Source organism: Elgaria multicarinata, chromosome 9 (assembly GCF_023053635.1).
Source record: "Elgaria multicarinata webbii isolate HBS135686 ecotype San Diego chromosome 9, rElgMul1.1.pri, whole genome shotgun sequence".
Classification (NCBI taxonomy): Eukaryota; Metazoa; Chordata; class Lepidosauria; order Squamata; family Anguidae; genus Elgaria; species Elgaria multicarinata.
Genome location: NC_086179.1, coordinates 29,566,560 through 29,591,671, shown reverse-complemented (window position 1 = coordinate 29,591,671; position 25,112 = coordinate 29,566,560). Strand labels below are relative to the sequence as shown.

General features: G+C 42.2%; 1 protein-coding gene across 3 annotated transcripts in view; it reads right to left on the bottom strand.

Moving 5' to 3' along the window:
- Positions 1 to 25,112, bottom strand: part of POLR3B (RNA polymerase III subunit B) — a 78,637-nt gene that overhangs the window by 39,591 nt on the left and 13,934 nt on the right. For all 3 annotated transcript variants that reach the window (XM_063133419.1, XM_063133420.1, XM_063133421.1), the window contains exons 10-18: positions 22,583 to 22,705; positions 19,355 to 19,471; positions 18,222 to 18,356; positions 10,244 to 10,405; positions 8,892 to 9,092; positions 6,700 to 6,862; positions 3,105 to 3,258; positions 887 to 961; positions 237 to 335 (exon numbers count right to left, since the gene is read on the bottom strand). In XM_063133419.1, the coding sequence (XP_062989489.1) occupies positions 237 to 335; positions 887 to 961; positions 3,105 to 3,258; positions 6,700 to 6,862; positions 8,892 to 9,092; positions 10,244 to 10,405; positions 18,222 to 18,356; positions 19,355 to 19,471; positions 22,583 to 22,705 (1,229 nt within the window). The remainder of the gene's footprint in view (positions 1 to 236; positions 336 to 886; positions 962 to 3,104; positions 3,259 to 6,699; positions 6,863 to 8,891; positions 9,093 to 10,243; positions 10,406 to 18,221; positions 18,357 to 19,354; positions 19,472 to 22,582; positions 22,706 to 25,112) is intronic.

The window sequence follows — 25,112 nt, the reverse complement described above, 5'->3', positions numbered from 1 at the left end:
GAACTACATACCTCCATGAGATACATCAATAAAAGACAAGATCCTAAATGTCCTTGAGTATCATCTTTAAACAATATGTTAATATAAACCTGTTATACATGCACATATATTCATATATGTATGCATAATTCTCTATTTCACACTTGTGTAAGCTACCCTAAAATAAGAAATCTCTTCTTGCACCAGTACCAACATTACAACACAAATGTCATATTCTAGTAACACAGAACACTTACTTATTGATTGTATGTTCATATAGTGCAATGTTGCAATCATTTTCCTCATTCACATCCAGATATTCAACCAGGCTTTCATGTAAAAAGTCTTCAAAATTTCTGAAGGTAAAACATGAAGGTTTGAAAACAATTTATAATTTCATATTAAAACTCTGTAATGCAGAGGCTCTTGCGCTAGCATGAAAGGAGAATTTGAACAACATAGGATGCTGCCTTATACAGCGCTAGCCAATTAGTCCATCTAGCTTGGTAACGTCTACACAGCCTTTCCCAACCTGGTGCTCTTTAGATATTCTGAACTGCAACTCCCAGCCTTCTTGACCATTGGTCACGCTGGCTGGGGCTGGTGGGAGCTGAGAGCCAAAACATCTGGAGGGCAGGTCTACCCTGACTGGTAGTGAGTCTCCAGGATTTTAGACATGGAACTTACCTAGCCCTCCCTGAGGAGACAGGGACTGAATCTGGGACTTTCTGCATTCAAAGCATGTGCTCTACCGCTGATCTACAGCCATTTCCACAAAACAATGTGAACTATATCAAAGGACACTGTTTTTTAAAAATTTCTACAGGAATATCTAATGCTGTTTATCCTATTTTTTTGTACAGTTAGAGAAAGAAACAGACATGATGCATCTTGTTGCACTGCTTACCTATAACCTTGTGCCAGTTCTTCCATGTGCTTCTCTGTAACTGCAGGTTTTTGCTTCTTCACAATAATGTAGGGTCTAGATTAGGAGAAAGGAAGGCAGTTAACCAGCGCATAGTGAGCATACTACACCCTGAGGTGAGAACAAAGGTGGCACCAATAGTGGAGATGACCACCTTGAGGGATATGATGGGGGGGGGGAAGTATAATTAGGGTACACTGAAGAAGAATGGACTAGTGGTTTTAATACAGCATGCCTTTATATCCTAATAATGAAACAACTGCACATTTTTTAAAAGTTAGGGAAGTTTATTAAAGAAAACACGAAAGATCAAATATGCAGTTGCCTATTAGAGAGATTCAGGGCTTCCAATTCACACACAGAATACAATCAGGGGGGTCCCCTTTCATTTCAGTGTTGGGGACAGAGCCGTATGCACCTCTCATTGCGCTTGCAGAACTGTTCCCAACAGTGAGGTTGAATAAGGAAGTCCCACTTATTGCAGAAAATCCGTTTATTCACTAAAGCCACCCAGCAGTGTGTATTAGGGTGCTATTTTCAATTTCAGATTCAAATCCAAGGGTCAAATTTTGGAGAAACTCTCAGGGGCTGCATCCCAGCAGTGCGCAGGACAAAAGGAAAAAGGGCACAGGGCAAAAAATACCAGCACATGGCAGCTTAGGTTTCTTTCTGCCAGTAACTAAGTTGTAGGAGAGGCGTTTCAATTTTTTTAGAATGAAGGTAAAAACTACACAAAATAATAATAATAATAATAATAATAATAATAATAATAATAATAATAATAATAATATATTTCTTACCCGCCTCTCCGATTGGATCGAGGCGGGGAACAACAATAAGCATAAAATACTGATTAAAAACATCCTAAAAGCATCCTAAAAACATTCTACTGGATAGGCCTGCTGGAATAGATCAATCTTGACAGACAATAGGTGGTTGGAAGTAGAGTGGCCATCTGGAGCAGAGCACTGGACTGAGACCTGAAGAGGACCACATTTGTTCCCCTCTCCTGGCCTAGATGGACTATTGGGTTTCAAACTCACACGCAAAAGAAAAGCTACTCAATCAACACTGGCAAGATATAACCGGAGCCTAAATGATCTGCAGGTTAGTAAAGCGCTTCAGGAGACCCAGACCGCAATTTGGCTTCTGCCAATTATATTATCAATCAGGGCCACATTTTAAATCTGAGATTAAAGCTTTAGTTGATTATACCAAGCAACTGATTGAAGTTGACAGTTCTCCTACTACTGAATGGCATTATTCAAGATTATAAATCTTGATAATAATTTAGCTGATATACAAAAAGAATAAAGTCTGTTATGCCAAGCAGAAGTCCTACACACTCAAACAAATACTGCTGTTTGTAATGCAGCTGCTAATGTGACAGTTAGGAAACAACACTTTGGAAATGTGAGCAGGAGAACATATTGATTAACCAATATACCACTCAGTTAAGGTATCTACAGAATTCCAATTCCATGTTAGAGAAAAAGCATTAAAATTGCTCACCATTTACAGCACACTAAAACGATAAGCTTTCAAATAGAAACCTGAACTCTGAAAGGCTTTTACCACCACCACCACTACCACCACCACCCAGAAACACAGATACAAAGAATGGCATGCACAGTTGAAACGTCAAGGGCTGTTGCTATTTGTACAAGATGCTCTTGTAGCGTGCAGTAAATAACTACAATATACTTGGGCATTCTACTCCCAAAGTCCAAGCTAATAGTTTAGAGGCTAATTAGCGCTTTCAAATGTTGAAGTGGAGTTCTGAACAACTCCCAAAGGATTAAAGGGCGGTTGCGAGGTTTGGGGAGGGAGCCCCAGCAAAACTGGAAAATTAGTTAAGATCCAGTATCAATTATACTGGTGCTGCCTTTCTATTGCTAAAACATACGTCTATCAAGCTGGCTCTCCAATTCACATGATTGATTTTATATTTACTGTTGTTCCCCGCCTCAATCAGAATGGAGAGGCTGGTAAGAAATGTATTATTATTATTATTATTATTATTATTATCATTATCATTATCATTATTATTCTTCACTAAATGTTTATTTTGCGGTCAACTTGTAGTATGGGTGTGTGTAAAACCAGTTCTTGTGAATCAATTGAGTAAACATGATACTGCATTTGGTGATGGGAGGTGTTGATATAACAGCCCAGAAAGAGTGTATTCCACGATGCTTACCTGCACAGCCTTCCTCCATCAGAGGAAATATACACACATCTGTCTGTAAGATTTGTGGAGATGGAAACAAATTCATTGATGTATCCTGCTCTACGCATCAGTCGAAACGTGTAGACCAGTTTCTGATGGTCTCGAATGACACCAAGGATGTTGCCTGTTCAAAAAAGCAGTTACGTTACGCATTACCATCTTGTTCTTCCTGTTGCACAATTCTGTCACCTTTTGGATGGACGGGGCCAACAGTGGCTCTCAGTGGTTACAATATGAACAGCCCATGTTGCTGTCAGCTTGGCTATAGTATGCTTGCTCCAGTTCCATTCTTTCTTAGGACTTCAAATTTCACCACTCAATAGAAGGGTGGGAGGGGGCATGAATTTCCTAGGAATGAATGTCAGGTACTTAACTGGCCTTTCCCAAAGGCTGCTTTTATTATTTAGACTATTTTATTTATTTATTTATTTATTTATTTATTTATTTATTTATTTATTTAAATATGTATAAGCAGCCTTTCCGGGGCAAGTTCAAATAATCACTCCTATCAAGGAAAGCACCTGCCTAGGTAGCAAGCAATTCAGAAGTCTGCAACATTTCAGAGTACTCAATGACCCAGCAAAGCTGAGGTCATGCAAGACCAGAAAGGGGTATGATTGAAATGTCTACACCTTTTTTTCGACCGAAACAACAACAACAAAGCTCAACTAAAAACTTTTCTTTTTCCTAAAGCTTTTAAAACTTGATGTTGTGCAGACTTTATACTGTTAGTTTTACCCTACCCTGTGCCTGCTTACCCTACCCTGTGCCTGTTTGCATTCTCTTCCCCTCCTTATTGTTTTACTATGATTTTATTAGATTGTAAGCCTATGCGGCAGAGTCTTGCTATTTACTGTTTTACTCAGTACAGCACCATGTACATTGATGGTGCTATATAAATAAATAATAATAATAATAACAACACTCAAATGATTTATAAGAAACTTTATAACAGCCTTCTTCAACATGGTGCCCTCAACATGTGTTGGGACTACAATTCTCATAATCCCAGAGCCAGCAGGTTAGGGAAGGCTGTGTTACTATAAAATAACCCTCACCCTGAAACAACCTACAATTACTTGAAGAGGCTTAAAAGAGTCTGCTAGCCTGGTTGCTACTTCTATGAAGAATTTAGGCTTCTCTTCTTGAATGGTCTTGTTGGGGAGGCAATTCCAAAGATGGTGCAACAAGAGAAAAATATATTCCATGCATATATTCCCCTACTCCTCCGACGTCAAAGACTCCAAGTGTGAGGATACCAGAAGGTTCAATAGAAAATGTAGCTTTATTTCTACATAGATGAAAGACAGTGATCCTGCACATCCTTTGCTTCCAGTCTTAAATATTTATCCACATTTAAGAGTATTTACGATTTCTGTACTGTACTCCAAAGAATTTATGAATCCTTAACTGGTGATGTGGGGAGGAATTTTTTTTCCATTTTGTAAGTTCTTTACTAACAATTTATTTATTTATTTATTGCACTTATATACCGCTCCCATAGCCAGGGCTCTCTGAGCGGTTTACAGAAATTCTAAAATTAAGATAAAAACGAGTATACAAATTTAAAATTCTAAAACACAGAACATACACACATAAAACAATGAATAGGTGCCAATTGCAAATACTGTATTAGGAAAGTTTGACAATCATAATTAATATTTTAGGTGTTTATCCATAATAGAAAATACATGAGAGAATATGGATATGCTAGTGAAATACATATATATATATATATATATCAGAGTGAAATAGAATTAGTAGGTAGTGACAGTGAAACTGAAGGTGCCCCAACAACTTCAATGGAAGAGAGCTGAACTCTGTTGAAATAGATTAGTGGTTGCCAGCATATCATACACAGTTCTTTGGGCTGCTAAAACGTATTAATGTGTCAACAGTTTTCAGCAATTTAAGGGAAGTACATGCTACTGACTTTTACGAGTATTCCAATAAAAATGTTTACATAATATATCATTTAAATCATATGAGGTGTGATTTAATTTCCCCGCATAAATATTTCAGGTCAAATACTTGTGGTGTGTCGCAGGGATAGGTGACCTTTTTTTGAACTATGGCCACATTTCACAGTTTGATAAGCTATCCTGGGCACTGCCACAAAATGACTGCCATGGGATATATAGCAAAGGACAAGTAACCTACTCAAAAGACTGAGTAAAAGGCAACGGAGGGGTCTGAGCCCCAACACAACTCCTTTGAACCCACAGTTTTCAGCACCAACAGAAACCTATTTTCTGGGCTGTCCTAAGACATTTTGCTGCCTGAGGCAAAGGACAAGATGGCACCTCTTCCCATTCTATGTGCAGGACTGTACTGGCAATTTAATCTTTCTTTGATAATGGTAATGAGATAGCATCCTCTATCACACCTGAAGGCAGGAGGCTAGCTTAGGAGACACAAGGCAGGCTGTGTGGCCCACAGCTCTCTCCTCCAGCACCTTGCTGTCACCTCCCAGTATCTGCCGCCTGAGGCGACAGCCTTACTCTACCTAATGGTGGGGACAGCCCTGCCGATTTCATAGCAATAAGAAAATTAAGAAAATGTGCTAATTTTATTTTAAGTGGGAGAGGTAGGGCACCTTGGTGGACACCAAGAAAGGTGTCTCTGGGCACATTGCTGTCCACAGGCACTAAGTTGCTTACCCCTGGTGTATTGGGGGGAGATTAACATAGGATACTTTTTTAGTATGGTTTACTAAATACAAGTAAAATAAACATGCTAACTTCAATCACTCTGTAGTCTAGGTATTCTATTTTATAGAGAACAATCCTCTATTTGAGGACAGGACAAGTTGCCCACTTACATTTACCTAGACAGTTGACTGCACAGGCACACAGGTCAACTTGTCAGCCTTCGTCCATGGTGAAATGTATGGCATTTCTAATTAAATAATTTCTACATATTCAACTACATATAAAAATTAGCATATGCAAACGTTATGCAAATTGTCACCCTCTTATCCGGTGATCAATTTCCTCTTTTATGGCAATGCATGAGTGGCTACCCCACATGTTGTCTGCACTCCAGTACCTTTTAAATATGGAAGCTGCTCTTCTAACAGTTCATCCCATGGCATGAGTAACATTTAAAGATTCACAGTCACATGGGTGGAGCCAATCATTAAGTTGATAACATGAAATGGCACCCCCATTTAAGACAGAGGCTGTTGATTTCATTTCAAAGGACCGGTGTGACTGGCCCCATCCACAAGACTCTGGTAATTAATTGCTACATTTATACAGCAGGATAAACCCTCAGAAGCTGCTCCCATAGCGCCGCAGGAACCCACCATGAGCAGCTAACCCAAAGTCAGTTCTAGGGAGAAACACATCTAGATTATACCATAGTGATGTGGTGAACTCTAAACACTGCATTACAGCAAGGAGCCATTCCATTTGCTTGCTTGGGTCGTCATCCAAGGCCACCCTATAAAAATCTCATTTTACAAAATATCACTGAATCAAGCCCAGCTGAGGAGGGCAGACACTTGTATTTAATATTCTATTTATTTTTCTAGACTAAAAAGAATTGTTTAGAAGTGCCATACCGTTAAGGAAAACGAGGAACACATTTGGATATGAAAGTTCTTCTCCGCACAGGAGGTTTACGTCTTCTACTCCAAGGTTACCAGCTAATTTAATTATAGGGCCATCTTCCATGTCAGTAGTAATGTGCGTCATCAGGGCTAGGTTTTTAACCAAGCCACAAGCCTGAAGAAAACAAAAAGTACGTTTAATAAAAATGGAAGAACAGTGCATGTACAATGAATTCATATGAACTCCTATACTAACTGCAAATTTATTTATTTATTTATTTATTTATTACATTTCTACACCGCCCAATAGCCGGAGCTCTCTGGGCGGTTCACAAAAATTAAAACCATTCCAAGTATAAAACAACAGTATAAAACCATAATATATAATACAATATAAAAGCTCAACCAGATAAAAACAGTGGCAATGCAAAATTACAAATTTAAAACCATGTTATTTAAAATTTATAGATTGTTAAAATGCTGGGAGAATAAAAAGGTCTTCACCTGGCGTCTAAAAGCATATAATGTAGGTGCCAAGCGAACCTCCTTAGGGAGCTCATTCCACAGCCGGGGTGCCACAGCAGAGAAGGCCCTCCTCCTGGTAGCCACCTGCCTCACTTCCTTTGGCAGGGGCTCACGGAGAAGGACCCCTGAGGATGACCTTAGGGTCCGGGCAGGTACATATGGGAGGAGGCGTTCCTTCAGATAACCTGGCCCCAAGCTGTTTAGGGCTTTAAATGTTAATACCAGCACTTTGAATTGGGCCCGGACCTGGACTGGCAGCCAATGGAGCTGGAAAAGGACTGGCGTAATGTGGTCTCGTCGGCCAGTCCCTGTTAGTAAGCGTGCTGCCCTGTTTTGCACCAGTTGAAGTTTCCGGACCATTTTCAAAGGCAGCCCCACATATAACGCATTGCAGTAATCCAAACGAGAGGTTATCAGAGCATAGATAACTGTAGCTAAGCTATCTCTGTCCAGATAAGGGCGCAGCTGGTATATCAGCCTGAGCTGATAAAAGGTGCTCTTTGCCACTGAGTTCACCTGTGCCTCAAGTGACAGTTCTGGATCCAAGAGCACCCCCAAACTACGGACCCGATCCTTTAGTGGGAGTGCAACCCCGTCCAGGACAGGGCAAACATCACCTCGCCGGACAGAAGAACCACCCGCTAACAGTACCTCCGTCTTGTCTGGATTGAGTTTCAGTTTATTAGCCCTCATCCAGTCCATTACCGTGCCCAGGCACTGGTTCAGAACAGCCACTGCCTCACCTGGATTTGATGAAAAGGAAAGGTAGAGCTGGGTATCATCTGCATATTGATGACACCTCAGTCCACATCCCCGGATAACCTCCCCCAGCGGCTTCATGTATATGTTAAACAGCATAGGGGATAAGATAGAGCCCTGTGGAACCCCATGGCTTAGGTGCCACGGCACAGAGCAATAATCCCCCAGCACCACCTTCTGGAATCGGCCATCCAAGTAGGAGCGGAACCACTGCAACGCAGTACCTCCAACTCCCAGCTCAGACAACCTATCCAGAAGGATACCATGGTCGATGGTATCGAAGGCCGCTGAGAGGTCCAGGAGAACCAACAGGGTCGCACTCCCCCTGTCTCTCTCCCGGCAGAGGTCATCCCACAGGGCGACCAAGGCAGTTTCCATTCCAAAACCAGGCCTGAAACCCGATTGAAATGGATCTAGATAATCCGTTTCATTCAAGAGAGCCTGGAGTTGTCGACACTGCAACCACCCGCTCAAGCACCTTGCCCAGGAAATATATATGTCTACTAGTAAATTCCACTAAGTACAATGGGGCTTACTCCCAGGTGAGTAGATATAGAACTGCAGCCTCAATCAAGTAGGGGCTGGAGCTACAGCCACTAGTAAAACCTTTGCCTTTAAGCATGCTTGCCCCTCTGCTGATCCTAATACTACTAACAACAATAGCATTAACAGCAGCAATAATTTCTTTAAGAAATTTCTCAGCTGCTTTTCATTATAAAATACTGCAACGGACAAACTCTCAAGAGGTATGTTAGCAGTACTTAGGACACTGCATGAAATGCCAAGTAGTCTGGCAGCTTTAGGTACAGCAAAAATAAAGATGTAAATTCCACACTGGTACATAACTGTTCAAGTGTCACGAATTGCTCAGCATAACAAACTGCGACAAGGGAGAGGAAATTAAGCTCATGATGCTTTACCTCTCCTTCAGGAGTGTCCGACGGGCACAGCATGCCCCACTGAGATGGCTGCAGAGATCGGGGACCGCTCACTTTTCTTGTCTTTTCAAACTGAGAAGAGATCCTTGTCATCATTCCCAGAGCAGATATATAGGACAAGCGGGACAGTACTTGAGTCACACCCTGACGATCCATCTTGAATCTCTTCAGCGACCAATTCCCCTAAAGGTCAGGAATGACGTCAGTCTAGCAAAATGCAACATAAGCAACTTCCCAGTTTCCAGTCAGAATCCGTTCTGAAAACACGGATCCCCTTAGCTGTAGTGGCAAAATGGCTTTATCTTTTCATCTATCTGCAAAGGGAATCTGGGGGATCTTTGCATGAATGGTAACAACACACTGTCACCAGGACTACTGTGAAATTCAATGTCCCGAGGCTTTGCCACAGACTTTGCTGATTAGTTTATTACAGACAGGACTCCCAATAATCTCAGGCCCATTTCAAACTTCATGAAGCATCTGGGAAGTGACTGGACTGGCACTTCTAAATAGATTGTGTATTTATAGGCTGCACTATAAGCAGTTCACAGAATCAAAACAACAAATTCATAATACAACAAAACCTCAGGCCTGCAGGGCCAAATCTGGCCCTCATGAGGGCTAAATCCGGCCTTCCCAGGTTCCCCAAATGGCCCCTCCCCCTTTTCCCCAAGTGCCAAATGTTTGCTGGATTCCATGCTTTTGTGCAGCCCCCCCTTACCCCATTCTAAAATGGTTGAATGTATTTTTGGTGTCTTGGTCTCCACTCTCTTTTGCCTTTAGGCCCACTCACCACTGGAATGAGGCTTGCAAGACCTACTCAGTGAGGCATTTATTATCACTGGGACCCAGCCAGTCATCTCCTCCCTGCTAAATGTAATAAGCCAAGAGGGGCAAGGGTTAGCCATACAGGTGGTGGGCTGGACTTGCCAAGCACATGGTCCACATCCTCAGATCTAAAAACAATCATGTGCTTTCGATGAACATAATAATTGTTGTCTGCCAGAAGATAGGACTAATATTTAAGGAGAAAGGCTGGCAAATGTAATGATTCAGTGTTGTTGAAAGAGTCATGAGACAACACACAGTTCTGGGTTTAAAGCTATCTGTTAAAATTAAAGTAACCCTTTCAAGAGCTGTCTGGTGATTGCAGGTGAGAGCGACCATATACAGCAGCAGCCTTCCTCAACCTGGTGCCCTCCAGCTGTGTTGGATTATGATTCCCACTATGCCTAGCCAATGGTGACTGGAGTTGCAGCCCAACATATCTGGAGGGCAAATTTCAGGTGGGTCAAGGCTGCCCTACACCTCTCAAGGGCAAATGAAATACTTACAGTAGAGATGGCATTCACCATACCATTGGTGATCTGATCTTGCCGCATGTGCTTAACTACATCAAACTGGGCTGCCCTCTGCTTGGGAATGACTTGATCAGCAATCTTCTTCAGTTCAGAGTTAAATTTTTTGAACAAGTCTTCAAACAGAAGGGAAAGAAGCTGCAGGAGAAAAACAGAATTTAGGGCAGTAGGCAACTGAATGATTTAGAAACATAAACCACAACAGAAATTTCTGAACTGGATGACCTTTGTTATAGCCCTGGTAAGAGAATGGCATTTTCCATATTCTACCCTAGTGACCACTATTCAGCAGAAACAAGTGGTTACAGTTTACAGACGAAGACAAGTGCTGTAAGAATTAGCCATTTCCAACTGACCAAGTCAGCACATTCTTAAGAACCCTTGAAACAAAATGGCTTAACTTTTAAGTAAACTATGCTGGGGATTTCTATTGAAGGACAGTATACGATACATTTCTATAACAAACAAACAAACATGGCAACATCAGAATAGCCTTATTTAGATTCCAAAACCCATACCCAAATGGCCATTCATTGACACTGCAGAGCTTTTTAAATAAGTAGGTTACATCGCTGTATAAGAATTACCCCAACCCATTTTTCACCTTCAAAACTGCTTATGTATAGATAAGTTATAACAGCTTCAGCAGCTGAAGTATGTAATTGATGGCGGCCAACTCCGAAAGCATCGCCCTGAATTGCCACCAATATGGTTGGAAAGACTTTCAGTATCATGTGTCTTTCCTTGTTCTATGTCCAGTAATATCCTTCCAAGTCATTCTTTCACTACTAATGATTTTTAATGTCACACTTCTCTTTTAATTTTCCCACCCATTAGCCCATTTACATTCCCCCCATTTTCTACCTCTAAACTTTAGAGGTATCTTAAACCATCTAAACGTTTACATGACAAAGTATCTGCAGATTGAATGCTTCCTCCCCAAACCCCAATCTTAGCCTTATCCCCTGGAAGTAAAGTATCAGCTTTAGAACTTGGCAATTCTATTCCAAATCTTGGTTTTACAGCAGCTCTAAGTGTCAGGAAGACTAAAAATACAGCAGCCCAAGAATGCCAAAAATACAAGTTCCCAGTATACAACGTATTGTTAAGCGCTAAACAAACTAGGTATTCAAGCAGGCCCTGTTAAGACATTCTGGAGTCTATTGCATCATTTAATTCCTGCATGGAATGAAACCAATTTAAAACTGTCTCCATTTCCTTAGAAGTATAAGCACTACTCCACCCCACTTGGCTGAGGGCCAGTCACTCACTCTATGAACATTTTCTCTAACTATATTCGCCATCTTTCCATCATCATGTCTCTGCCGGTTTGCACATAGCACAGGGCACTGAAACTTCCTTTGCCTTTCAATCTATTGGCATAATATAAACCAACAACATATGAGTTTTACAAAGTTGCATTTTTCTGGAATTAAAGCCAAAATTGCCCCATTTGAACTCCACAAAGAGGTCCAATTAAGGTTTTAGAGTAGAAGGGCTTCTGTGTCAATTGCACATAGCGGTGATAATTCAAATCAACTTCTGAAGTTAGCTTCTTTTTTTTAACTTTAGATGGCCATTCATTCCTGACACCAAATAGGATCATGTTTCCCATGGATCTCCATCATGATGTCATTCCTAAAGGATCATGCTATGGCAAGTAAATACTATGTGAATAAACCTCACTAAACCATATTCCATGGATTCAATCATGGAATAGGGCTGGGGTTTAATTCCCTGTTCAGCCATGGACTTCACACCCATGCAGATATTAAATTTGCCAAATATATAATTCATATATTTTCCAAGCCTAGATTCCCCAGAAAACATAAAGCCTAGTAAACACAGGTTGTTTTACTATCAACAGTGCATGCTCCAGATTTCACAAGTTATACTCTGAAAGACACTTTAGAGAGGGACCAGTGTTGCAAACCCAGTGTGTGGCCGCTGTAAAGAAGGCAAGCTCCATGTTAGGCATAGTCAGAAAAGGAGTTGAGAATAAAAATGCAGGTTGCTTACCTGTAACTGTAGTTCTTCGAGTGGTCATCTATGCATTCACACATATGGGCTTTGCGCCTGCGCAGAGACCAGACCGGAACCTTCTATAGCTGAGTGGAACGTTTTTGGCGGGAACCCCTCCCCCACGCTACCGTGCATGTCCATGGGGTTCCCGCCCTTACCTCAGTTTACAGGAGTCCGACATTGTGCCCCCATAAACATGAGTGTAAATAAAATACAAGTACATTCCACATGTGTCATTTATAAGTCTCACACCACCAAGTGGGGATGGTGGGTGGGTTGTGTGAATGCATAGATGACCACTCGAAGAACTACAGTTACAGGTAAGCAACCTGCATTTCTTCTTCGTGGTCTCTATGCATCACACATATGGGCGAGTAGCAAGCTGACATATATTTGGAGGTGGGTTGGTGCATCATCTGAAGATCTCCGAGAGCACTGTCCTCCCAAATGAGCAGTCCTGCCTCGCACGGGTGCCCAAACTGTAGTGCCTAAGAAACGTGGATGGAGTGGACCACGTTGCAGCTCTACAGACTTCTGTCAAAGGAACACCTCTGCCGAAAACCACAGATGTTGTGACAGCTCTGGTAGAATGAGCTGTCACAGGTTTCACCAGTTCTAGTTTAGAGATAGAGTAGGCAAGTTCAATTGTGTCTACAATCCAGCGTGACAGACGCCGACATGAAACAGGGAGTCCCTTATAAGGCTCCCCATAACAAATAAACAATTGCTTTGTTTTTCTAAAATTCCCTGTCCTAGCCTTGTAAAAGGCAAGAGTTCTCCTTACATCAAGTGTATGTAAAGCAGACTCTACAGGTGATGTAGGATTCGGAAAGAAAGCTGGTAGAGTGATATATTGGGACAGATGAAAGGTTGACACTACCTTAGGCAAGAAGGCAGGGTCTGTGCGTAACACAACCTTATCTTTGTGAAAGATAGTGTAAGGAGCAACTATCTTGAGAGCTCTAAGCTCACTTGCACGCCTAGCAGAAGTGATGGCTACTAAAAAGACAGTATTGAATGTTAGAAGCCTAAGATCAGATAAGGCCATGGGCTCGAAGGGCTTCTTTGTCAATGCCTGTAACACCACTGATAGGCTCCATGGTGGAACGATACTCTTTACTGTCGGTATCATATTTTTAAGCCCTTTTAAAAATTTCCTCGATGTTGGATGCACAAAAGGTGTAAAACCAATCATGCCTCGATGAAAGACGTAATAGCTGCTAAGTGAACTCTGATGGAAGTGAGTTCGAGTCCCTGCTGATAAAGTGTCAGTAGGTATTTGAGGATTAACGCTAAAGGGCAAGATTCAGGTGCTTGATCGTTTTCCAAGGCAAAAGTTTGAAATCTTTGCCACTTTGCCGCATAAGATTTTCTTGTTGAAGGCTTTAGTGATGCCAAAAATATATGGTCTACAGATAAATCTTTGATACGATCGAAAAACGAAGAAGATCGTAAAAGAGAAAATAAAGTTAATAAGAAAAACGCTAGAGGTTCGGTTAAACAGGTCTGTGCACAATGGCGGACGACGAAGAACTGAGGTAAGGGCGGGAACCCCATGGACATGCACGGTAGCGTGGGGGAGGGGTTCCCGCCAAAAACGTTCCACTCAGCTATAGAAGGTTCCGGTCTGGTCTCTGCGCAGGCGCAAAGCCCATATGTGTGATGCATAGAGACCACGAAGAAGAACTGCCAGTATTATACTGCCTTTATATATTTTTAATTTATTTTTGCATTTATATCCTGCCTTTTTTCCTCCAAGGAACCCAAGGCGGCATACATAATCCTCCTCCTCCTCTCCATTTTATCCTCACAACAACAGCCCTGTGAGGTGGGTTGGGCTGAGAGTCTGTGACTAGCCCAAAGTCACCCAGTGGGTTTCCATGGTCAAGTGGGGATTAGAACCCGGATCTCCCGACTACCAGTCCAACACTTTAGCCACTACACCACACTGGCTTTATACGAACTCATGGTGCAACCACACTTAGAATACTTCATACAGTTCTGATCACACCTAAACAAATATATATATATTGTGGACCTGGAAAAAGTGCAGAAAGGGGCAACTAAAATGATCAAAGGGCTGGAGCATCTCACCTGGGATGAGGAAAAGTTACAGCAGCTGGGATTGTTTAGCTTGGAAAAAAGGAGGGCAAGGGGAGACATACTAGAGGCGTACAGAATTATGCATGGTATGGAGAATGTGCATAGGGAGACATTTTTCTCCTTCTCTCATAATACTAGAACCCAACTGGGGTCATCCCATGAAGCTGACCGGTGGGAGATTCAGGACAGATAAAAGGAAGTACTTCACACAGTGCATAGTTAAACTATGGAATTCATTGTCACAAGATGTAGTGATGGCCACCAAGAGGAGAAGGCTATCAATGGTTACTAGCCCTGATAGTTATGTGCTACCTCCAGTATCAGAGGCAGTAAGCCTATATGCATCAGTTGCTGGGGAACATGGATGGAAGAGTGCTGTTGCACATGCTTGGAAGTTCCTGGTGGACTGCTGGTTGGCCACTGAGTGAGCAGAGTGCTAGACTAGATGGACCCTTAGTCTGATCCAGAATTGCACTTCTTATGTTCTTATTCACACATTACTTTTCAGTCTCTGGTCACTTCCAGGTCTGGTTCCCATGAGATCGCCATCAGAAGAAATCCTCACTGGATGGCTTGGGGTAAATGTCTTTCTGCCTCTATCATAAGCTTCCTTATACAGAGGCAGACTGCCGGTCTCTCTAGCTTGATATTGCCAACACTGACTGGCAGCAGTTCTCCTAGTATTTCAGACAGGAATCTTTCCCAGCCTTATCTGGAGATGGCAGGGTCAGAACCTGAAACATTTGAGTGCAAATCATGTGCTCTATCACTGAGCTATTGACCTTCCCATATAGTTCCCTATCTATAGGGAGGTAAGTAGGCTCTTCCACACTAGAGGCATTCAAGATGGAGCTGGAGAGCCACCTGTCTGGTATGCTTTAAGGTGGATTCCTGCATTGAGCAGGGGTTTTATTTATTTATTGCATGTTTATATACCACCCAATAGCCAAAGCTCTCTGGGTGGTTGGACTCAATGGCCTTAGAGTCCCCTTCAACTCTACTATTCTATAACTCGATACATAATGAATACTAGTGAACGGGCTATTTCATGAATAAGTTAGCACATAAACACACTATAAAAGTATCCACTGACTTCACCAATGTTTTCTTCTGCTTGAAGTAATAAAGTTAGGTATGGGTACATAAACTTCTTGACATTTTTTTTTAGCCTAAAGCATTCCTTTGCTAATTCCTGTAGATCTACAGGCCCTCTGTAAGAGTGTGGCAAAGTTTCACAATATCCCATTTTTTAGGTCAAGAGTAAGTGATTAAAAAGAGAAAGGGATGGAATGCCAGTGATAATATTCATTGAATTTTTATAGTGAACCCAAGGTCTTTCAGACAGGAGCATTGAAGAGCAAATTAAACTTGAGGGGTGGGGAGGGGTAACATAAGGGAGAGAAAGTGACAGCTCATCAATTGATTTCCATTGAAAATGCTGAAGAAGAAAAAATTAATAAAGTAGTTAAGCTGCTGAAATACAGTTTCACCAATTAGCTTAATGTCAGAGAATTCTAATTAGGCGCCTTGAGATTGCCATTTAGTGTTTAAGGCTTTAGAGTGCCAAATTCTCCTTTTCACACAAACTGGTTGCAAAATTAAAGACATTAGGCAGCCTTAATTATATTATCAGAACAGCTGGGATTAGTCAATCTCTGAAGTCAAGGCGGTTTTCTTTTGTCACAGGGTAGAAATCCCTTCCTTTCCAGGGTGCCGGATTTTGGTGCTGTTCCATATCTCACCCATACAAAGCAAGCTGAATTAGAAAGAAAGGGGAAAAAATGCCAAACAAAACCTGAGGACAAAGCCGAGGGAAATGCTCAGCAAATAATGAACACATTAAGAAAAGAGAAAAGGTAGGTGAAAAGATTAAGCTTGGAATCAGTAGGTTTTGCTAACACCTCTGCTGGCACCTGGCCTACCAAGCCTCTAGTGGGCAGAAAGACGAAGAGGAGGCTCTGTAAACCAGCTTGGCTACTGGAAACGACTGTTATCTAAAGCTAAAGCACATTTCGTACTCCCTTGTCCCATGGGGTGTGAAATTAGCTGCTATTGTTTTCACACATTTTTATAGACACAATGCCTTTTATGTCTTCGCATTGTGTAGACGGCTGTGCTTGCCTCCTCATACAGGAACAGTCTTTTTCATTCAAATTTTTTAAGCAACAGGGTTTTTAGACCAGAAACACAGCCAGCTTAGGCAGGCCATTTAGATGAGAAAGTCTAGCTAACTGAAAGCCCCGAGCAACAGATTTAAAGTGAGATGTTTTGGTGAATTGCAGCAAAATACAGTCAAGCGTGTATTAATAATAGTGAAACATACATAAGGGACAGAAAACAAGGTGTATTTTTAGGAAGTCACAGAAGTCTAAGCATTCAAACTGTCATAACTAGTAGTCTATTCAGCACATGACAGTGATTATTGCTAATTTCAGAATCCCTTCACAGTCAACAGAACCTGCTGTAACAGGTTGAAGGAGTTTTCTCAACCTAAAGCATTTGGAGGCCATTTTACATGTAATGATTTTTAGCTGCACAACTAACAAGTAGGGGTGCCAATCTAATTAAAGGAAATTGTAGTTGATTCATTATCAAATTTTTAGTCAATTAAGGCGCAAACCTAAGCACATCTAGGCAGAAAAACATCCTACATTTCCCAGCATTCCCCAGCCAGGGGATGTTTTTCTGTCTAGATGTGCTTAGGTTTGCGCCTATAATCTCTCAATTAAATGTGCATAGACTTGCAGAGTGTCCCCCCCCTCCCCATTTTTAGGCATAATTTTCAGAACATTAAATAAGAAAACACTATGTTTCGGGTTTCTAGAACATTAGGATATGAAACAAGAAAAGAAATAAGCGATTAAAGGTGCAACTATTGCAGCAATGCTACTGCAAGGGACCGGTTGCCCTGGCCACATGAGCAGCAAGCACAGCAGCTGTGGATGCTGTGCCAATCCATCTTTATTTACAGTCAACAGACCATTGGTACACCATGTTAAATACACCTACATTAATAAGAAAATGTATTAGTAGAAATGGAAAGATACAAAATCTGTGAAGGTTCTAATCAAACAAACAAAAAAGATCAGGCTATCATAAGTGGTCTAGTGAAAACAGCCAGATTCAGAAATTAGCCACTTGCTCAGTAATTGACTTATTGATGCCCTGGAATAGAATAATCATAAAGGACTGAAGACAGTGATCAGGAAAGAACTGCGCAGTAGAATATATTAGGTCTTATGGCCTCTTGGTAATAGCTACAGTGGAACAGAACATGCAAGATGGACTCCACCTTGTTATTCACTGGAGATGGTTAAATCTGTCCTCTAATAGTTTGGAGGTAAGAACATTAATCCTTGCTAAGGAGAATGTCTTCCTATATTTAGGGAAAGTTAACCATCCTACGTAGGATGTCCCATCTTTACATGAGAGGCCTGGTAGACCCAAAAACTGAGGGGAACATGGTCCTCATGCAGCTCCTTGGAGCTCCTGTAGATGCTGTGATTGAGGGCAAGTGAGAGAAAGCGAAAGAGGAAATGCCTGTGTCTGGTTGAATTGAGGGCAGTTCCTGGTTAACCAGGGTTATTATTATTATTATTAAATCAGGCCACAGAACTTGAAACAATCAGTTGGTTTGATTAATAGATCAATATGGGCCCCAACTAATTTCAGTGGGAATTAGCATACACATTTATATATTAAAGTGGGTGGGTGGGGAGATGGAATTAAGAGGGGACAGTTATTCCATATCAGTGTACTACAGCAGTACACTTTAGTGTATACCTGCAACCATTAAGCATGTGGAGTCAAAGCCCTGGAGTAGACTTACCTGTCCTGCCAACTCCAAGCGTTTGTTTCCATAATAGTCCCTGTCATCTACTTTGTTGTCTCCCTGGGCTAGAATCACCCTGCGGACCATCACAGCTGTATAGATGCACTTGGAGCGAAAGTTGAATTCTTTTACCTGAAGTATAGAAAGCAGGAAGGAATGTTGCTAATGGGGAACTCTTAGTTATCAGTGAAGTCATGCCCTTAATCCCCACCCACCCCTGGAAATGACATAAAGTACACTTTGGAAGTTATGATGAGACCCTTACATAGCTTGTCTTGTTCTCATGGAAACAAACATACTCACTTCTTGTTTGATTTATTTTCTTTCATTTCGGGAGGTGGGAACAACAAACCCTACCTTTCCTAGCATAGCTGAATACATCAATTTTGATCTGGTACAAAAGAAACCTTAGGGAAAATCTATGTTAATAAGAATACTTTGTTCATAACCATGTAGCTCCTGCTATATTGAAGCACTGTTTTAAGTGCAAGATGGGGTAAGAGAGAGAGATAAGGGAAATGGGACAGTTTTACCAACTCACATACACCACATCTGTGCCCAAGTAGACTTCCTAAACTGTTCTGAATTCTTAAAAAATGCAGTCTTCATTTAAACCACAAGATTATCAATGTTGTTGTCTTCAGATAAGTTGGGGTGTGCAATGGCAGCAATGAAAGAGAATTTTAAATATACATAGGGGCTGTAAACCTGTATGTAATCCATATTAGCACCAAATGGGGCCACAGCAGTAGCCTGCCGCTGCATGCAAGGACTTGTGGATTAGGATACTAACCAACCCTGGCATTAGATGAGGAACAGAACAGGACATCTCTGCACCCTTTAAAAATGCCACACAATGAACTATTATTAAAATAAAGCTGAGCTCTTCTTGTGCTCCCTTATTAAGCCAAGCTGGAATGATGGGAGCGGTGAAGACGCAGTCACCAACACAAGTCCAATGTGGAGCCGGGAAGGTCCGCTGCAGGGGGTCATTCAAGCCACTCAGGTCTTGAAAAGTGGAAATCCTATCTCAGTTGCCGCGGGAGCTTTAATCCCACCCACTTCCCGGTATCCTCCACCCTTTTCCCGCAAGGAAGGGCTGCCCCACAGGGTAAGAGGCATTGACATACAGGGACATGGGCCAGAATAGTTGTTGCCAGCAGCTCTCTTGCTTCTTCCATCTTGGTTTTCTTGGGGCCTCCCCACATTCTCTGTCTTCGGACCTTATTTCCCAAATACTTTAATGCCTGTGAAGTGAAAACCATTTCTCAGTTAGTATAGCACAAGGTATTTATAACTTAAGTCTTCACTGTCCTTTCTCAGCAAGTTTCACTAAGTACTCTCTTTGTAATTTTCCCCTCAGTGTCATGTTTCTCAAAAACCTCCTGCCTTCTTACAATAACAATAACGAGACAATAAGGAGGCCTGCTAAGTAATCTACAAAGCTTTATTTAAGCACTAAACATCTCTTCCCACCTGAAGAGAGTCTAATCTTTAGGAACTTTCTCTTAGGTTAAAATTACGCAAACTAAGCGAGACAATTGTCTATTCGAGGAGAATGGAAAGCTTTTTCTCAAGACACGTTAACTTCAGAGAGACTAGTTCTGAGGTGGCTTCTGATGCGATGCAAGCCAGGCCAACTTTCTCTCGCCTCCTTTTCGCTCCGCTCGTTTTAGTCCGGGGCGTACTACTTTTTCTCAAGACACGTTAACTTCAGAGAGACTAGTTCTGAGGTAGCTTCTGATGCGATGCAAGCCGGGCCAACTTTCTCTCGCCTCCTTTTCGCTCCGCCCGTTTTAGTCCGGGGCGTACTACTTTTTCTCAAGACACGTTAACTTCAGAGAGACTAGTTCTGAGGTGGCTTCTGATGAGATGCAAGCCGGGCCAACTTTTTCTTGCCTCCTTTTCGTTCCGCCCATTTTAGTCTGGGGCGTACTACTTTTTCTCAAGACACGTTAACTTCAGAGAGACTAGTTCTGAGGTGGCTTCTGATGCGATGCAAGCCGGGCCAACTTTCTCTCGCCTCCTTTTTGCTCCGCCCGTTTTAGTCTGGGGCGTACTACATGTCGCTGCTCTCTCCTTTGGAAGAATGTTGACTTGCACTGACTGTATTATTTGCCCTTGATGAGATAAGCTCTGAAGAGGGTTCACCACCAACTGGTGAAGAACCCGTGAGAGCTTTCTCCCCCACTGGTACAGGCTGGCCTGTGTCTGGTGCCGACTCCTCGACTACGGATTCTGATTCTGATTGATCACCTGAAACACCTTCTTCCAAACCAGGAGCAGCAGAGCTAGACATGACACTCCGTGAATTTCATTGCATATCAACAATTGCTTTAATGAAGCGTCCTGCTTGCCAGAACCTAAGTGTTTTAAACATAAAGTAAGAGAACAGAGCAAAGAGCTTCTTTTAAATGATGGCTGGTGAAAATGGACTGAGCAGTCCACATATATATTAATACTGAAACTCCATGTTAGGCAGAATTAGACATGGAACTGAGGATAAAACTGCTGATATCATACTGCCCTAATACAAATCTATGGTGCAACCACAGTAAGAATATTATGTACAGTGCTGGTCACCACACCTAAAAAAAAGATATTGTAAAGCTAGAAAAAGTGCAGAAAAAGGAAACTAAAATGATCCAGGGGCTGGAGTAACTCCTCTGTGATGGAAGGTTACAACAGCTGGGATTATTTAGCTAGGAAAAAAGGTGAGTAAGAGGACACATTCTCCACATCATGCATAATGTTGTACACATTATGTGGAGAACAGCAGAGTTGGAAGGGGTCTACAAGGCCATCGAGTCCAACCCCCTGCTCAATGCAGGAATCCACCCTAAAGCATCCCTGACTGATGGTTGTCCAGCTGCCTCTTGAAGGCCTCTAGTGTGGGAGAGGCTACAACCTCACCAGGCAACTGATTCCATTGTCGCACTGCTCTAACAGTCAGGAAGTTTTTCCTGATGTCCAGCTGGAATCTGGCTTCCTTTAACTTGAGCCCGTTATTCCGTGTCCTGCACTCTGGGAGGATCGAGAAGAGATCCTGGCCCTCCTCTGTGTGACAATGTGGACAATGTGGAATGTGGAGAATGTGGACAGGGAGACATTTTCTCCCTTTCTAATAATACTAGAAGCAGGGGTCATCCCATGAAGCCAATTGTTGGGAGATTCAGGTCAGAGAAATGGAAATACTTCTTCACACATCATATACAGTAGTTGAACTATGGATTAGCTACCTCAAGATGTGGTGATGGCCATCAATTTCGATGGCTTTAAAAGTAGGTTAGACAAATTCCTAGAGGAAAAGGCTGTCAATGGCTACTAGTCCTGATGGCTTTACGCTAACTCCAGTATCAGAGGCAGTATGCCTATGTACACCAATTGCTAGGGAACATGGGCAGGAGGCTGCTGTTGCACACATATCCTGCTTGTAGGTTTCCCATTAAGAGCTTGTTGGCCGCCGTGTGAACAGAATGCTGGATTAGATGGAACCTTGGTCTGATCCAGTATGACTCTTACATTCTTAATTCTAGACTGTACCTAGCACACAGTCTAGAATTGCAGGTAGAGGGGATATTTTGAATGCCTCCCTCATAAAAAAAAAAAGCCCTCCCTGTTCACACTAACCTGCATGCTACCCTAAAGCTCTTTTTTGACCTGGTATGTTCAATCAGAATAAGTCATGGTAGCTTACTTAAATCGTGGGGTGTACCGGGTGAGTGCAGGCAGGATTTCCATAATCACCATTCAGGAGCAGCTTGTCATGTCATCTGAACCTGGGACACATGGCTTGTTGGAAGTGAAAACAACCCTCCAATAACCCATGGGCTGTTGTATTATTGAAGAGTTGTTTTCCCCCCTAACAAGCCATGCCACCTGTGTGGTTATTATGGAAATCGCACCCACCTATGAGTCCCTGCCAAAGGTAGTGAGGTGGGTGGCTACCAGGCGGAGGACCTTTTTGGCAGTAGCACCTTGGCTATTGTACTTTTGTATTGTGGTTTTATATTGTGGTTTTAAGCTTTCATATTATATTTTATGCTGTACTTATGGTTTTAATTTTTGTGAACTGCCCAGAGAGCTTCGGTTACTGGGCAGTATAGAAATTAAATAAATAAAAAGCCAACCATGGTGGCTTATTTTGATGAAACGAACTGACCCTCCCTCTGGCGTAGAAAACTGCACATAGTAAACTACCACATCTCCAAAATTCACATGGCAGAGAATGTGCAAACACGCCAGCTCACACTTGCAGTCCACTGTTAAGAGGAGAAGAAGCAAAAGAAGCAGCAGCAGCAGCCGCCACCATTCTTTTTAGAAATGTATCACTGATGGATGCTTGAAATGACACACACCTGCATCTGTGTGAAAATCTGAGCTTTCTGGCACTCCTCCAAGCTGGGACCAAATGCAGCCATCACATGTTCCTCTGTACCAATCATCTGCACAATCTCTTGGTCACTCTCAACGCCCATGGCCTAGAAGGGGGAATCAAAATTAAAAAGGTAGAAAAGGGGAGAAAGAATGTCGGCTTTGTGTTAACTCACTGACATTTGCTTATGCTAATTTCGTATTGTAGTCAGTATTACTCCTAAGTGAAAGCGGGTTCTCTCAGAAACAAGGGCCATCTGGCACTGGCAGCAGCACCTCCTCAAACGATGGAATGGAAATCTTGATAAGCAGCAGCCGCAGCAAGGAAGACAAATGACAGCAGAGTATGCTTTTGCTAGAATACTATTGGCAGATTATTTACAGAAGGAACGTCAAACAGTTTCTTAATAAGAAGTAATGAGCAGCCATTTGTAGCTGCCAAATGCAACGGAGGAAGGCAGTTGAAGAACTACAGAAAAGGAATGGTCCACTTCATGCACACATAACCAACCCCACCGCCTCAAGCACAAAGTTATTTATTGAACTTACCACGGATCTAGCCCCTAGCATACAATAATTAACTCCCTTTTCTAAGCAGCTCCCTTTTCTCCCTTTTCTCATGAGGTGGTTTGCTGGAGGATAGCAGGGTCTGCCATTAAGCACTCTTGCATGAGGAAAGGGGGACCTGGTGGGGTTACTAGAAAAAGGGCCTTTTCTGCAGTGACACCACAGTTGTGGAATGAACTTCCCAGAGAGGTTGTCCTAGCACCTACTTTGTGCTCGTTTCAGCACCAGGTGAAGACGTTTTCATTCTTCCAGGCATATTTACTTATTTATTGCATTTATATACCACCTCATAGCTGAAGCTCTCTGGGCGGTTTACAAAAGTTAAAAACAGTAAACATTAAAAACAAATATACAAAGTTTAAAAACATAAAAAGCATAAAAACAACAATATCTTTATAAAAACAGCTATTCTGGGGTCTGTTAAAAACCAACAGGGTTTGTTTTATCAGGTACAGCACTTAATTTTTTTTGCTGCTAGCTTCTCTATGTTTATCTTATTTTTATATTGTAGCTTTCAACTTTTAAATTGTATTTTATTGTTCCATATTTTATGGTTTTAACTGTTGTGAACCCCACCCTCACAGCTTCTGCTATTGGGCAATATAAAAATGTAATAAAAATAAATTAGTGGAGGAAGCTCAACTTGAATGTATTTCACAGGTTAGGAAAGGTAGCGCCAAGTCCAAGAGGTCACCAGCACGGTTAACAAACCGTGTCAAGGAAGCTACTGTAGAAAAGAGGGCTTCCTTCAGAAAATGGAAGTCTTGCCCAAGTGAGGAAAACAAAAGGGAGCACAAGCTTGCACAAAGGTGATGTGAGCAAACAATAAGAGATGCAAAAAGGCATTTTGAAGAGCACATGGCTAATAATGTCAAGGCCAACAATAAACAATTCTTTAAATATATCAGAAACAGGAAACCAGCTAGGGAAGCAGTTGGAACGCTGGATGACAATGGAGTTAAGGGAGTACTAAAGGAGGACAGGGGGATTACAGAGAAGCTGAATGAATTCTTTGCATGGGTGTTCACTGCAGAAGATACAGGACAGATGCCTGTGCCTGAACTGATGTGTTCAGGAAGGGAGTCTGAGGAACTGAGGCAAATAGTGGTGACAAAAGACGAACCTTACTGACAAACTGAAAGCAAATAAATCACCAGGCCCAGATAGTATTCATCCTAGAGTTCTCAAAGAATTCAAAAACAAAATTGCACGGACCTTCTCACAAAAATATGCAGCATGTCCCTATGCTCAGACTCTGTACCAGAAGACTGCAAGATGGTCAATGTAAGACCAATTTTTAATAAGGGATCCAGGGGGAATCTGGAAAATTACAGGCCGGTTAGCCTGACATCTGTTCCAGGTAAATTGGTTGAAAGAGTTATGAAAGACAAAATTAGTAAACATATAGAAAGGCATGTCCTGCTGAAGAAGAATCAATATCGCTTCCTAGACCAGGCATTAGCATGTGATATCCTCAGGAAGCTACTGAGACCCTGGTGCAGTAGGAGGGCCTACCACTGAACTGATGCCTGGTCCTTCAAACATGGAGCAGGGGACCTGGAGATTTCATTTCAACCCCCCACAAGGCCACTGACATAGCATCAGTGTTGTGGGAAATTAAGATAGTGACTACAAGCCGCCCACAGCACCACAGTCCACTGATGTAGGAGGGGCCCAGCAGAGGGCTTCGCCCCAGACCCTATGAGACTTGGAGCTGGCTCTGCCCCTGCCCCATGCAGCAGCAGACACTGGTAGCTTCCAGTAAATTGCCTCTTGAGTTGTCTCGCATGGACTGGGGGGTGGGGAGAGGGGAAGGGACAAAGAACTATTTCACGCAGAATGCCAACTTGAACGCCGTTTTATCTTGTTTCTACACAAATCACCCAGCACTGGGTTATACTTTATTTCACCTTTCCCCAACCTGGTGTGCTGCAGGTGTACTACAAC